Source organism: Lathyrus oleraceus, chromosome 3 (assembly GCF_024323335.1).
Source record: "Lathyrus oleraceus cultivar Zhongwan6 chromosome 3, CAAS_Psat_ZW6_1.0, whole genome shotgun sequence".
Lineage (NCBI taxonomy): Eukaryota > Viridiplantae > Streptophyta > Magnoliopsida > Fabales > Fabaceae > Lathyrus > Lathyrus oleraceus.
The window spans coordinates 5,206,952-5,223,563 of record NC_066581.1 but is presented as its reverse complement, the minus strand read 5'-3'; the positions used below and the strand labels follow the sequence as shown (position 1 = coordinate 5,223,563).

Sequence of the window (16,612 nt, the reverse complement as noted above, 5' to 3'; positions counted from 1 at the left end):
CTAAAGCGTCCATTTTAGCTTTCATCATATCCATACAATTTACCTCATGTATTCCTCCTTTTATCCACTGATGCTCATTCCGACTCCCATTGATAATGGTTTTGTGTCATATCTTCGATGAGAGCACAAGCGTCGGGGTAGAGTTTGTTCATCAGAGCACCCCCGACGGCAGCGTCGATGGACATTTTCGTGTTATAGTGAAGTCCATTATAAAAGGTGTGAACTATCAACCATTGTTCTAGGCCATGGTGTGGACAAGCTCTTAGTAGTTATTTATGTCTTTCCCATGCTTCAAAAAGTGATTCACCCATATTTTGAGTGAATCTGGTTATTTGGTTTCGAAGGACAACAGTCTTACTCGGGGGAAAATATCTTGCAAGGAATATTCTCTTGAGGTCTTCCCAAGTCGTTATCGAGTTAGCCAGAAGGGAATCTAACCAAGTCTGTGCTCTATCTCTGAGGGAAAACGGGAATAGTCTTTGACGAATTACCTCAGGCGAAGCACCGTTGGTCTTGAACGTATCAACTAATTGGATAAAAACTTTTAAATGCTAATTTGGGTTCTCTATAGCGAGACTTGCGAATTGGTTTTGTTGTACTAGTTGTAATAGAGAGGGTTTTAATTCGAAATTATTAGCAGGAATAGCCGAGTTTACTATACTAGAACTGGGTTATTTGTTAGAAGGCTGGGCGAATTTCTTAAGTGGTTTTCGATTTTGATCTTCGGTCATTGCTCTCCTAATTCTTTGGAGCAAACGACGTGCGTGGGCGTATCGCTCTGGTTCTGCCATCGGATCCTCTAAACTTTTGGTACTATGAGTTTTTCGCATTTACCGGCTAACATGGCCTTAGCCTATACGGTGTAACAATAGGGTACGAAAATTTGACGTAATTGATCCCCGGCAACGGCGCCAAAAACTTGATGATGTATTTGCTATCCGCAAGTATATGAAACACGTCAAAGTAATATAAAAGATTATCTTTCCCACAGAGACCAAATTGTCAATCTATCTATTTCTATTTTTACGGTGTTTGTCTAAGGCAAATCAAATAAGTAAGTTCACGTACACAGAAAAGGAAATAATGAAGTAAATAAATTCAGATAAAAAATGCAGTCTCGGATGTAATTCATATTAGTTAGGAAATACTCCGATTGTTTCTAAATAGAACTACTTATGGGGCAATATTTTCTACTTTGAGAAGAATCAATTTAACAGAAACTGCCGCTTTCGCGTATTCAGAATCGAGTTTACTCTCTAATTAATGCCATTCATTATCACTTATGAAGGGTGCTTGTTGCGTTAAAGTAGTAAACCTACTTTTAAGAAATTTAATTCTTGACTTAGTTAAAAAGTGATTTTGATTTGGAAAGTTTGACTTAAAAGAGATCCATGGCTTTCTCTCAAGGATCCGGATTTTAAACCTACAAACGCGCCTGAAAATAGTTTCAAAATCATTTTCTAATAGTGTTAACAATTCCTAATTAATCGGACAGAGTGCTTTCGCTACTTTTGACCAGTTAAAACTAACCAAGTTTATCTTTAAGAGTTGGACGACTTTCGATCTTACCCAACTATATGTCGGCTCTACTTTCGTAGTTACCGATCAAAATAAGTACTAAAAACATGTATTAAAATCAAAGCAACCCCTAAAGCATTTCTATAGATGCAAATTATGGAGTATCATCTTAACGACAATCCTTACATCCTAACCTTTACATACTTAGCCAAACATGGAAATAGAAATCAACATATCAGAATTAATCATGTTTAAAAGAACAGACAAATAAAATGTGCAAGTTAATAAACAAGTAGGTAAAAGCAAGGCAGACAAGTAAATAAAGTAAAGCATGCAAGATAAATAAAACGTAAATGCAAATAAACTTGAATAAGAAACCTGCTCCAAATCGGAGACTTTAATCTGGTACACTGGAAAGTAAACTTGACTGGTAAGTAAGATTTGACTGGAAAGTAAAATGGCGACAAGATTGTTTGTACAGTGCTCCAACCTAACTACAACTCAAGTGTGATAACCCTCCGATGTGACGGATTATCACTTTTACAGTGGTGAACTTCAGGCTTAGTGTTGTGAACTAAGTTGGATGCCTTCACGAGTGAAATGAAGACGCCTATTTATATTTTTTTCTCAAAAGCTAGGAAAAGACAAAGCTGCCCTCCAACTATCCTTAGTGGGAATGAGCCAACAAAGGTGGCGCCCGCCATCCCCACCATGGCGCCCTCCATGTGAACAAAATGAAAGGATCATGGAAACGTGGCAGTTACCACCGGTTGACAGCTTACACGTCATGGCACCCCCCTTGGCGGTCGCCATGCTGGACGCCATGTGTACAATTTTCCATAAAACTTCTATTTCTTGCTCGTTTGGCTTCGTTTCTTCACAAAAGGCTCTTGTAGGGCAAAGTACCTGAAAATAGGACAAAAAGCAAACATAACACAAGAAAATGACAATAAAATCCTAATAAGCATGTGCAATCCGAGTCAAATGCGCAGTGTGTTTCAGTGTTATCATCAGCTTGAAGATAAATACACCTATTATTCTGTGAATGTATATTGGTAGCAAAAATAATGGAGTGAATCAGATAGATATTTGCTATGAGAGGTTGCATATGTTCTGCTTCTTCTGTGGTTTCATGGGGCACAATGAGGAACACTGCTTAAAAGAAACCCCTCATAGTCATGGAACAACTGAAGTTAATCCTCTTGACCCTTGGATGAAAGCTACCCAAACAAGAAGAAAACAAATCTCTCAAGCAGAAAAAAAGATTCAACAGTAACCATATTCTAAAACCCAGCATCGGTCAACACAATCCCATACCTAATGACATGATAGAGAAATTACAAAAAATAAGGTTGAATGAAGAAAAAGAAAAAGAAGACACCAGAGTTGAAAACATAAGTTTACAAAATAAAAAGAGAAGAATTTATGAGTTAGAGGAATACTCAAACTCCAACTCAACAACAATAACAATTAACAAGACCAACCTTAAGGATGAGGCAACCAAGTAAGTATGAAAATTATATCTTGCAATGTTATGGGGTTGGGAAACCCCCAAACCATCAGATCTCTAAAATAAAAGATAAGGTCTCTTTCTCCAAACATTACTTTCTTATCTGAAACCAAAACATGTAGTAATGATAAAATGATAAACAATGTTAGTAAAATTGGTCTCTTAACCAACATTTACAACATATATTGTATTAGTAATGGGACATAAAAATCAGGGGAGTTAGCTTTAACGTGGAATAAAGATGATGTAGATCTGCATTCTTGATTTTAATAAAAATATGATGTAGTTTTAACGTGAAAATTAGGGTTTTCTTATAGCCGTTACTCAGACTCGTCTCAATTCCATGTAAAAACATTTTCCCAAATTCCAAATTTTCTATTTATATAACCTAATAGATTTTACTAATTCATACTTTTTACCCACAACATCTCATTATTAGAGCTTAACCTTGCAGCTTATTTAAAAATTCAATTTCTCCCCCATCTCAATTTTTCCACAATTTATTATTTAAATTAAATAAATATTTAATTCAAATGATTATTTAATCCAGGTTTCTATATTTACTACTCTTTCAACCTATTACAAAATAATTAAATATGTATAATTATTTGCAATAACCTTAATAATAATATTTTATTTTTCTGCTCTCCCATTCTATAACCCCGATAATTATTAAATTACCAAAATACCCTTAAGTACCAAATAACACAATTAATTCGAATATATCGAATAACACACATATGAACACACAAATAATAAAATAAAATATTTAATTAAAAATTGAGGTGTTACAAAAGACACGCATGTTATTGAAGCAATAAAGTAACTACAGATAACAAAAACAATTTCCTATCCAATATGAGCAACAAGGAGCACAAGAGAACCAAGTCTAACTACAACAAAGAAAACAAAATAAAAACCAAGATAACTATAATAACCACAAGAAGAAAACTAATGAAGACAAAGAGGACCATAACAGAAATGCATACCTTATTACATCAAAGATTTCCAAAATTCAGTAAGGAGTGAATCAGACAGAAAAGCTGGAAGGAAAAAAGGAAATAACATAAGAATTACGAGGATAAAAAATGATAAGAAACAAACATAAAGAAGGAAAACAGAAGAGCAACATAACTTTCACTGAAGCAGAGGAGGTGACAACAAACACAGACAACATGCACAAAAACAACAAATACAAAATCATATGTATTGGAAAGGATAACCATAAAAAGGTAAGAGCTTAATGGAAGAGAAATATCAAGGTAAGAGAACAACAACATACTTACAACTTTAAGGGGATTCAGATTGAATCAAACTCGAAGGCCACTGAAATGATATCAGAAAGGAGAATGAGCTCTGTATCATTTAAAAATGACAAACAACTAAAATAATTCATATGAGGGATAAAAAAGAGAATATTTGAAACCACACATAGAAGATAAGGAAGAACAATAAAACCCAAAGAGATAAGATGGAGAGACCTCACACAAGTATCCAAATACAAAGAAAATCAAAACCTCAACATACTTGCAACAACAAAATGGGCAAAAATGAGAGGAAGTCGCAAGTGCAATCTTTGAAAAAGCAAGCCAACAACAACATCAAAGCAAAAAAAGGTTAAGATAACTACAAAGAAAAAGAAAAGATAAATTAGGTGAATAATCTTACAGATAAGAAAAATAACCTTAACATGCAAGTAGATGGAAGTAACATCACTCACCAAAAATGGAGACTGAGCCGATCAGACGCTAGTTTAGCAGTTGGAGGAACTTGGGGCTTGTGAGCAATTTTATTGGATGAAGAATGTGAGATCATCAACTCGGTAACTAGAAAAATGAACGGTCCCAACAACCCGATAGAAGCAGAAGCAATGACCTTAAGGATGATGATGGAGAAAGTGCTTCAAGAAAAGTACATGGAAGGTTTTTGAATCATATAATCTGAATCTTATAAAAATGATGAAAAAAACTGAGAAAGAATTCCAAAAAACATTGTTGGAGGGTTGGTTAAAGGGATGAAAACGAAGAGTAACATGTTTACGGGAACTAGGTTTAAACATATTGGTTATGAGACAAATGAAACAGTGCATGACTTAGCTAGGTATGCGGCCAAAAACAACATATCCAATGATCTGAATAAGAATGATGAAAAATCCAATAAAACTTTTGTAATATTTATTAATTTCTAATACATAATTTATTTCTAAAAGAAAAGTTCACATTGAGAAAATAAAAAATAATTCTATTCTAAAATTTTAAAATAAGAATGAAAAAGAAATAACAACCTTTAAGATTATCTTTTTTGACTGATATTTGTAGTAAGTATTAAAAAGAAATTAAAAATATTTAAACAACAAATATATTTCAAAATTGTTAATATTTTATAGTTTGTTCATTACTAAAGAGATGCTTTAAATAGGTGTTAGTTGAATTGATAATTCACTTCATATAAACTATTTTTTATAGTTTTTGTCATAAAATAAAAGTAAGGTGTGATCAGGATTATTTGTCTGAGTGTGTTTTCGCAGTACTTTTGTTTTGCGGTGTTACTGGTTGTTACTATTACTTACAAGTACTAGTATACTACTAGTACACTCCAAGTAGAAGAAGAAGTGTGTTGAGTGAGGCGAGGCTGCTGATTCCAAGAATAGGCGTTGATTCACCGCGGACGCGTACAATCACGGAATCAAAACCCTCTCTCTCAACTCAACACTTCTTTCAAAACCTTATTTTATTACAATCAGAATCAATACTATGGAGGATGCAGCAATTAGGGTTTCATCCCCCTCTTACTGGTTGGATGCTTGCGAAGATATCCCTTGTGATGATTTCATTGATCTCCATGTTTCTTCCATCGTCTCTGAACCCAACCAACTACAACCACAATCCAATCATCAAGATTTTTTCGGTGGTATTGATCGAATCTTGGACAGTATCAAAAACGGTGCTGGCCTCCCTCTTCCCGTCAATCCGCCACCTCAACCACCACCGCTTCTCACTGATGATGATGCTAACCTCTCCAATGTCAATCAAGCTATTGTTACTAATGGTACTGTTGTTGATCAAGATGAAGAAAGGTTCAGCAAAAGAGCTCGTGTTAACGGATGCAACAATGAGAGAAGAATCAATCATCAAACGAACGGGAAGGAGAAATTTGAGAGGTGTTTCAATGGTCGGAAGAGGCCGAGGAGTCAAGATTTCAAGAAAAGGGATAGCTCTTTTAGTGTTAGGAGAGATGTTAGGGGTTATTGGGAGAGGGATAAGTCTACTGGTTCCAATGATTTGGTGTTTCGCTCTGGAACTTGGGAACCTGATCGGGTTCGCCAAGATAAAATGGTTATAGATATCAAACAGGAAACCAGTGATGATAAGAATACTGAGCAGGTTAGTAAGGAGAAGGTTCCTGAGGAAAAAGCAAGACAGTATCAGTTGGATGTTCTAGAGCAGGCAAAGAGTAGAAATACCATAGCTTTTCTAGAAACTGGAGCTGGGAAAACCCTCATTGCCGTTCTTCTCATTAAATCTATACATGAGACTTTGAATCAGCAGAATAAGAAAATGCTTGCAGTGTTTTTGGTTCCTAAAGTTCCACTTGTTTACCAGGTAATGTACACTCTCACAATCTATAGATTTAGTGAATGGAATGGAATGGAATGTAATTAGCGTGCATGTCTATTCATGCTGTTCTAGTTACAAGAAACTGAAATTGTTCTTGCTCTTTGTCTAATTACAGCAAGCTGAAGTAATTCGTGAGCGCACTGGATATCAAGTGGGCCACTATTGTGGAGAAATGGGGCAGGATTTCTGGGATGCTCGAAGGTGGCAGCGAGAATTTGACACTAAGCATGTGTGTTTTCAACTTTCTATTTAAGATCACATTGTTTTCTCTCTTTTATTAACTTTTTTGATTCGGCATGGCCTTTTGTATAGTTTTTCTCGGGTTGCATATATGCTTTGTTTATACTCTCCTATGCCACCACCTGGGGTTAGGCCCTTGGGTGTCTCCAGGTTATAATTTATCCTAAAAACTAGAAATGTGTACTTATTGGCTTGTTTGTTTGTAACCCTCTTAAAGTTGATTTCTATTTTCTAAACTTAAAAAGCTGTACTTGTGAAGATGCTAGTTATAAACACATTCATACGTAAAAGACATGACTCTATATGAGCTTAAAGATTTTCTTAATTGATTTTCTTGACCTTGTAGCTATACTTCTTCGGCCACCTGTGTTTTTGAATTTTTGTACCGCAACTACTCAATTGGTTATTTGTGCTGTAGGTTTTAGTCATGACTGCTCAAATACTTTTGAACATTTTGAGACATAGCATAATAAAAATGGAAGGAATCAATCTCTTGATTCTGGATGAATGCCATCATGCTGTAAAGAAACACCCATATTCCCTGGTGATGTCCGAGTTCTACCATACAACACCCAGAGAAAAGAGGCCATCTGTATTCGGAATGACTGCTTCTCCTGTTAACCTTAAGGGTAATTATGAAGATACTCAATTGAACTACGGATCCTTCACTGTTACTATTTTTTTCTTCTCTTTATGCCACGATTTGCTTGGGGGATTGAACCCATAGTTCAACAACTTTCTACTCTTTTAGTATACACGATCAACATTTTTTGTGTTTATGGTATATTCAGGTGTCTCCAGCCAAGTAGACTGTGCAATAAAAATTCGTAATCTTGAAAGTAAGCTAGATTCAATAGTTTGTACCATTAAAGATCGTAAAGAGCTGGAGAAACATGTGCCTATGCCTTCTGAAATTGTGGTGGAGTATGATAAAGCAGCCAGTCTCTGTTATTTACATGAGCAAATAAAGCAGATGGAGGCTGAAGTTGAGGAAGCTGCAAAATCTAGTTCAAGAAGAAGCAAATGGCAGTTTATGGGAGCTAGAGACGCTGGAGCTAAGGAAGAGCTGCGCCAAGTATATGGTGTTTCTGAAAGAACAGAAAGTGATGGAGCTGCAAACCTAATTCAGAAGTTGAGAGCTATTAATTATGCACTTGGTGAACTGGGACAGTGGTGTTCATATAAGGTACACACTATTTCATGGAGAGTGAGGAATCATGAGTTTTATAGCTATATAATTTCTCTTTGGTTTTCAGGTTGCACAGTCTTTTCTTGCAGCTCTGCAAAATGATGAAAGGGCAAACTACCAACTTGATGTCAAGTTTCAGGAATCTTATCTGAGTAAAGTTGTGTCCCTTCTGAAATGTCAACTGTCAGAGGGTGCCGTTTCCGACAAAAATGATGGAGTAGATGACTCAGGTAATGGTGCTGCTCACAATGGGTCTAATGAACACGAAGAGATTGAAGAAGGAGAGCTTCCGGACAGTCACGGTGAGCCTGTTTCTTCAAATGTTATAATGGCTAAAGTTACATGTGTTGAGTGGTTCATAGTTTGTTGTAGTTTATCCCGATAAGTTACTAGTATGCATAAAAAAAGGTCTCCTCAGAAACTTAGACAATATTTGACAATATTTTACACGTGTCTTAGAATTTGGGTTAGGCCTAACTCATCATTACAAAACCGGATTTTATGGTGGGGACTTCCCCCATTATAAACATTTTCTTGGGCCATATTTTATCCAATGTGGAACTCTTAACACCACCCGCCCCCTTCACGCCCAGAACTGGACATCTGGAGCATGGCTTGATTGGCCCTACAGTGGAAACGTGATAGAGTATGGCCCAGTTTGAGCTTAATTCAACCCTTACAATACCGATTTGTAAGGTTATGGGGGCCTCTCATTATAAACTGTTTTCTGGTCTTCACTCTTTTCTTTATGGGACTTGGATTTTTTTTCCTCAATACTATTGGACTTGGTGCACAAATATAAATGGTGGGTGTCCTTGATTGATAGACTCTGATACCATCTTAAAATTTATGTTAGTCCAAACACATCCTTATAAAACCGGCTGTTAAGGTAAAAGCTGCCCCCAATTATAAACACAATGTCATTGCTATATCTCATCCAATGCGAGACTACACAATGTGTAAAAGCATTCATAATGTGTGTGCATTTGTGCATGAACATTAAAATATTGGACACTTGGTGGTACCAATCTCTGAATTACTTCACATGTTGAGTGACATTCTGCCTGTTTAACTTGCCATGTTTTTATCCTTGATGCTTCTCTTTCACACTTCAATATGTAAAGCTATTTAAACTTAAATACACCTATGGTTAAGATGGAATGTAGTTTGGTCTTCTAATTAAGCCAGGGCACTTTTGTATAGTTGTCTCTGGCGGGGAGCATGTGGATGTCATAATAGGTGCTGCTGTGGCGGATGGCAAGGTGACCCCTAAGGTGCAGGCTTTAATCAAAATACTCCTCAAGTATCAAAACACAGACGACTTTCGTGCAATCATCTTTGTTGAGCGTGTTGTGTCTGCGTTAGTTCTACCAAAGGTTATATATGTAAATTACATGCATAGTTTGTTTTGTTCGCCTCAATTGCATACTGAAGATCCTATTGGCCCATTATTGTCTATTAATCTTGCAGGTTTTTGCTGAGCTTCCATCTCTTAGTTTTGTGAAGTGTGCAAGCTTGATTGGTCACAACAATAGTCAGGAAATGCGGACCCACCAAATGCATGATACAATTGCTAAGTTCCGTGATGGGCGGGTAAGATATATATCTTGCTAACTTGACTGCACAATCAGATTCACATGGGGAGAAATAATCCCTTGTATTTTTCCGATCTCATTTTATGTAGGTCACATTGTTAGTTGCCACTAGTGTTGCTGAAGAAGGACTTGATATCCGGCAATGTAATGTTGTTATTCGCTTTGATCTCGCAAAGACTGTTCTGGCATACATTCAGTCTAGGGGACGTGCTAGAAAGCCCGGGTCTGATTACATCCTAATGGTTGAGAGGTAATTGCTACGGCTGTGTCACCTGTTGGCGCGTTGTTCAAGTATTGTTTTATAGAGCTTTGGTAAGCCAAAAAAAATTAAAACACCTATGCAACAGAATTGATTATGTTTGGCCGCTGGGTTTTATCCTTCCTTGGATGACCTGTTTTCTTATGGTTTTGCATAAATTCAAGTCAATGATCTGCTATCATAGCATTGGTTCTGTCATGGTGAAAGGTGTAGATAACCCATTCACCAGTGTTACTAGAAATGGCTTTATTATTTTTTGGGTGTTTTTAAACTATTAACATCATTATGATTTTCCTCCAACCATTGTTTTTCTGTTCTGTTTTTTTTTGGTTGAGGTTCTTTGGGAAGGGGATTTCTTATATATTTGTTGCAAGTGAGGTCCAGTAATTAGTGTGGGTTGAAAGGTAAACTGAAGCTGTAGCATAGTTGTCCCTTAGGATGTGGACATGGGATCAAGTAGTCTAAACTCGGGCCACTTTAGGCAAGAATCACATTTGATTGTGTCAGAATGATTTATTTGCAAAATATGAGTTTTCAATCAATGATTAGTTGTCAAAGGTTACTGCTTTTCCTTTCCCAGCAGTCATGCAATAACTGACGCTGAGATTTTTTATGGATATGGCATCGATCAACATTGGTTATCTTCTTTTATATTTTATACCTGGTGTTTTGTATGACAGTAGGGGCTGAATAACTGAACTATTTCCACCCCTGGATTGATTTGTATTGTAAATAGGGGAAATTTGTCACATGAAGCATTCCTAAGGAATGCCAGGAACAGTGAGGAGACTTTGCGGAGAGAAGCAATAGAGAGAACAGACCTTAGTCATCTGAAAGACACTTCAAGGTTGATTTCTGTAGATACCCATCCAGAAACAATTTACCAGGTGAAATCCACTGGTGCAGTAGTTAGCTTAAATTCTGCTGTTGGTCTTGTCCACTTCTACTGCTCTCAGCTACCTAGTGACAGGTGCTACTTTCTGTTTGAGATTGGTGATTTGCTTTAATAGTTTTTGTATTTTGAGCTTCAAATTATGATTTGGATGTCTTCTATTCATTATCCAGATATTCAATTCTTCGTCCTGAGTTTATCATGGAGAAGCATGAAAACTCCGGAGGCCCCACTGAATATTCTTGCAGGCTTCAACTGCCATGTAATGCACCATTTGAAAACCTGGAGGGTCCTATCTGCAGTTCAATGCGCTTGGCACAACAGGCATGCCATCATTTATTATAAACCTCCTGGATTTTGCTCAACTTGATACACAAGCGCTGGTTATTGATTTGGTGTTTTGCAGGCGGTTTGTCTAGCTGCTTGCAAAAAATTGCATGAGATGGGAGCATTTACTGACATGTTATTGCCTGATAAAGGAAGTGGGGGAGAAAAAGAAAAGGCTGAGCAAAATGATGAAGGGGATGCACTTCCAGGGACTGCTAGACATAGGGAGTTCTATCCTGAAGGTGTGGCCGATATTCTGAAGGTTGGTTCATTCTGCAAATTATATGCTCTAAGTTTTTATTTTTGTGATGTGAGGTTTTTGGTATATAGTTAACCTGAACAGACAAGAACAACCAGTGCCTTATCTTACTACTAGGTGGGTTTGGCTAGATGATTCAAATGACGGCATAACAATATCTACTGTCTCATTTAGAAAACAATATCTAATGTCAGATCAGTTAAATCCAATTCCTTTTAATGACCAGAATGCATTGTCGTTTATTAATTGTATATAAAGTTTGTCTTATAATATCTGCAATCAAATGCTGAGAGCTTTTGAAGGCCTTGTAGATGAATAATCAACTGATATCCTAGAATCTGGGTTTGGCATAACTTAACCCCACAAAACCAACTTATAAGGTGAGGGATGCCCACCACTTATAACTATTATTCAGGCCATATTAATATCCACCGTGGAACTCTTAGGAACAAAGAGGATAAATAGTGAATAATTGCAATCTTGATTCTAGAATTCTAAATATTTCACCCATATAGGAAATGAAAAGAATAAGGATGCTTCTACAAATGAGAATACATTTACTATCTATGCCATAAAAAAGTATGTTTTTATTGGTCTTCAGGTACAAGGGGGGTTTTATTCTTAGCTTCATGTTTTTGCCAATACAGCTCTTATCTTGAGTTTATTGCCTTGCCCTAAAATATTCACTGTTGCTCAATGCTATCTGGATTTTTAGGGAGAATGGATCTTATCTGGAAAAGATGCTTGCAACGACTCCAAATTGCTTCATCTTTATTTGTATACCATAAAGTGCGAGAATGTAGGCCAATCAAAGGATCCGTTCTTGACTCAGGTTTCCGATTTTGCAGTACTTTTTGGCACTGAGCTGGATGCAGAGGTAGTTAGTAGTTTCTATCTGTGCTACTGCTTCTAGATCATATATGAGTATTGTAACTCATTTTCTCCCTTTGACATCATTTACTTGTGTAGGTGTTATCGATGTCCATGGATCTATTTATTGCTCGAACCGTGACTACCAAGGCATCTCTTGTCTTTAGAGAGTCAATAGATATCACTGAGAGTCAGGTATATAGATTAACCATTGTCTATACTTTTTTCAAATGTTCATAACTTTTAAATATTTTAATTTCTGAAAACTGGAAGAAAACTATTTCTTTATGGCATGCAGCTGGCATCCCTGAAAAGCTTTCATGTAAGATTAATGAGCATTGTCTTGGATGTGGATGTTGAACCAACTACCACTCCTTGGGATCCTGCAAAAGCATATTTGTTTGTCCCATTGGTTGGAGATAAGTCTTTAGATCCTATGAACCAATTAGACTGGCATCTGGTTGAGACAATAATTGGAGCTGATGCATGGAAAAATCCCCTCCAGAAGGCTCGACCAGATGTTTACCTTGGCACTAATGAGAGAACTTTAGGTGGTGATAGAAGGGAATACGGATTTGGGAAGTTGCGTCATGGCTTGGCTTTTGGGCAAAAATCACATCCAACCTATGGAATCAGAGGAGCTGTGGCCCAGTTTGATGTAGTGAAAGCTTCAGGATTGGTTCCTAACAGAGATTCCGTGCAAACAGAAAAGCATATCAACATGACTAGCAAAGGAAAATTGATGATGGCAGATACCTGTACCAATGCAGATGATCTGGTAGGGAGAATTGTAACTGCTGCTCATTCAGGGAAGAGGTTTTATGTTGATTCAATACGCTATGAAATGTCAGCAGAGAACTCTTTCCCTAGGAAAGAAGGTTATCTTGGTCCTCTGGAATACAGTTCATATGCTGATTACTACAAGCAAAAGTATGATGTAGAATTCTCTTATACATTGTATTAGTGTCTTCTAGTATTTTCTCTTTTGTTTTGATTTTCTCTTTATCATCCAGCCAAGCATCCCTATTCCATTTTTTCTTACTCTATTGTTTGTGTCTTGAAATATGTTACTGATAATATGGTAGCCACATTGCACCTATAATGTTGTGCAGGAAGACCAGGAAGCTAATCTTAATCTGTAAAGGAGGCATCTGTTGTCACCTCCAATAGGAATGGATTTATCAAGAATGTCCAATGGAAAGTGACAATAGCATGTTGATCTGTCCAGATTACAGAAGCTTTTTGTCTCTTCCTGCACAACTCAGGGTGCATATGGCTGCCGGTTCTCTTCTATTGCTTTCTTTTAGATATGGTGTTGATTTGGTTTACAAGCAGCAACCTCTTATACGAGGGCGTGGTGTATCATACTGCAAGAATCTTTTGTCCCCTCGATTTGAACACAGTGAAGGTGCGCTCTTAATTTCTGCAATTATTAAGTTTTTCCACAAATTTGTAGATCTTATTTAACAGGGAATGTTGCGCTATTGTAGCACATGAAGGTGAATCTGAAGAGACTCATGACAAAACTTACTATGTTTTCCTTCCTCCCGAGCTATGCTTGGTACACCCACTGCCTGGATCACTCGTTCGTGGTGCTCAGAGGCTGCCTTCAATAATGAGGAGGGTTGAAAGCATGCTGCTTGCTGTTCAGCTTAAGAACATGATAAATTATCCTGTTCAGGCTTCAAAGGTATCTTCTCAGCTCAAGGTAGTTAGCTTTTAAATCTAGTTTCTGCAGTTAACCCATGCATTCTACATTCACAGATCTTGGAGGCCTTGACCGCTGCCTCTTGCCAGGAGACATTTTGCTATGAAAGGGCAGAGCTTCTAGGAGATGCTTATCTGAAATGGGTTGTTAGTCGCTTTCTTTTCCTAAAATATCCACAGAAACATGAAGGCCAGCTTACTAGGATGAGACAACAAATGGTCAGTAACATGGTATTATATCAGTATGCATTAAGTAAAGGTCTTCAATCATATATTCTAGCAGATCGCTTTGCCCCATCCAGATGGGCAGCTCCTGGGGTGCTGCCTGTATTTGATGAGGATACAAAGGATGAGGAGTCATCTTTATTTGACCAAGAGAAGTCCATTTGTAAGATTGAGATGATGGACGTCACTGATGGGTTTGAGGATGAAATGGAAGATGGCGAGCTTGAGAGTGATTCAAGTTCTTACCGAGTTCTGTCCAGCAAGACACTTGCAGATGTTGTGGAAGCACTGATTGGAGTATATTATGTCGAAGGTGGTAAGAATGCTGCTAACCACCTTATGAAATGGATTGGTATTCACATAGAGATCGATCCCGATGAGATGGAGTGTACAACAAAGCCATCCAATGTTCCAGACAGCATACTCAGGAGTGTTGATTTCGATGCTTTAGAAGGTGCTCTAAATCTTAAGTTTAAAGACAAGGGGCTGCTGATAGAAGCCATAACTCATGCTTCAAGACCATCCTCAGGAGTATCCTGTTATCAGCGGTTGGAGTTTGTTGGGGATGCTGTGTTGGACCATCTTATAACCAGGCACTTATTTTTCTCGTACACAGATCTGCCACCAGGACGTCTGACTGACCTTCGAGCTGCTGCTGTAAACAATGAAAATTTTGCACGTGTTACAGTTAAACACAATCTTCACCTGCATTTACGACATGGGTCCAGTGCCCTAGAAAAACAGGTTTTATTTCTCCCCAGTGATTTCATTTATTAGTTAGTACTTGGATATGGATCATCTAGCCTGCATTTCATAATATCTTGAGCAAGTTGTTGCTGATCTGTTGGGGTCTGTGGTCTTCCTGACATTGCACTTTTGATTGTCTACAGATTAAAGAATTTGTGAAGGAAGTTCAAGAAGAATTGTTAAAACCAGGGTTTAACTCGTTTGGTCTTGGAGACTGCAAAGCTCCCAAGGTCCTTGGTGACATCCTTGAATCTATTGCCGGTGCTATTTTTCTTGACAGTGGGAAGAATACTGCTGTCGTTTGGGAGGTTAGCACCTAGCTTTTAAGCATATAGACCCTTCCTATATATATTTCTTTTCTGTCAAAAATGTTTGATGGATAATATTATTGCTTTTTTTGATGTCCCCAGGTTTTTCAGCCTCTTTTGCATCCTATGGTTACACCAGAGACTTTGCCAATGCATCCTGTGCGTGAGCTGCAAGAGCGATGCCAGCAGCAGGCCGAAGGTTTGGAGTACAGAGCTAGTCGTGCTGGCAATTTGGCGACTGTTGAAGTATTCATTGATGGGGTGCAAGTAGGGACTGCTCAAAATCCACAGAAAAAAATGGCACAGAAATTAGCAGCCAGAAATGCCCTTGCTGCTTTGAAAGAGAAGGAAGTGGGCAAAATTCAGGAGAAAAATGATGAAAACGGGACAAAGAATGGGAACCAGACATTTACTAGACAAACATTAAATGACATCTGTTTGCGAAGAAACTGGCCTATGCCATTCTACCGGTATGAAATTATAAAGTATAACTTGAATATCACTTTGAATGGTTTTGCTTTTTAGTAGAGCTAAAATGGCTTGACTTGATTTGTAGGTGTGTGAGTGAGGGTGGTCCTGCGCATGCAAAGAGGTTTACATTTGCGGTGCGTGTGAATACTACTGATAAAGGTTGGACAGGTGAGTGTGTTGGAGAGCCAATGCCAAGTGTCAAGAAGGCCAAAGACTCGGCTGCTGTTCTTCTCTTAGAACTAATAAACAAATTATACTCGTGATAGATAGATAGATGAAGAGTGTTTATTATTCGCATTCTATCCTGTAACATTATTAATCAACTTGTTCAAACTCTACCATATTCCAGTCAGATGCAGTGGTTAAATAAGTTATAAACCACCATATATATGAAAGTTGTATCAATGATAAATACATGTAAGTTATAATCTACACTGCACTTTTTGTACTAGCGTAAAGTGAAAACATTTATTGTAAGTTATAATCTTGTACTACCATAAATAAATTCAAAATTCTGTTTAATTGTGAAAACATTTTTTTTTAATTTCATCTTTTTAGTGTTCTCCTCAAGATTATTGTCTCTTTGTTAACAGATCTAAACTTCGATTGCATGTTTTGTAGGATATATTTTTGAAGCAACTCATTTAAATTATTGGCTGATAGGGTCTCATTGTAATTTTTTTTTGATATTGTTTATGTTGCAAGCATAATTATGTGTTTGGCCATTTTTACTAGAAGTGATAAAAATTAACTTTTTTATTGAGTCAAAAAATAGAACCTTAACATTGAATTTGCTTGCATAATAAATATATTTTACATTGAGCCAAATCTGTTATCTGAAATTAAGTATACGTTTTCCCCCTTTAATAATGTGGTAA

General features: G+C 37.2%; 1 protein-coding gene and 1 non-coding gene across 2 annotated transcripts; both read left to right on the top strand.

The window, feature by feature from the left end:
- The first annotated feature begins 240 nt into the window (after positions 1-240).
- On the top strand, positions 241-347 carry LOC127134127 (small nucleolar RNA R71). The gene has a single exon (XR_007807895.1). It is a non-coding gene; the product is annotated as a small nucleolar RNA R71 (small nucleolar RNA).
- Positions 348-5,525: 5,178 nt separating this feature from the next.
- Positions 5,526-16,256, top strand: LOC127132052 (endoribonuclease Dicer homolog 1). The gene is made up of 20 exons (XM_051060921.1): positions 5,526-6,630; positions 6,761-6,874; positions 7,304-7,514; positions 7,677-8,071; positions 8,142-8,376; positions 9,278-9,450; positions 9,545-9,667; positions 9,759-9,919; positions 10,665-10,898; positions 10,994-11,144; positions 11,227-11,409; positions 12,122-12,283; positions 12,376-12,471; positions 12,575-13,206; positions 13,584-13,684; positions 13,767-13,966; positions 14,041-14,952; positions 15,099-15,263; positions 15,366-15,733; positions 15,820-16,256. Exons 1-20 carry the CDS (start codon positions 5,782-5,784, stop codon positions 15,995-15,997), a joined length of 5,643 nt encoding a protein of 1,880 aa, XP_050916878.1. The 5' UTR covers positions 5,526-5,781; the 3' UTR covers positions 15,998-16,256.
- Positions 16,257-16,612: the final 356 nt, after the last annotated feature.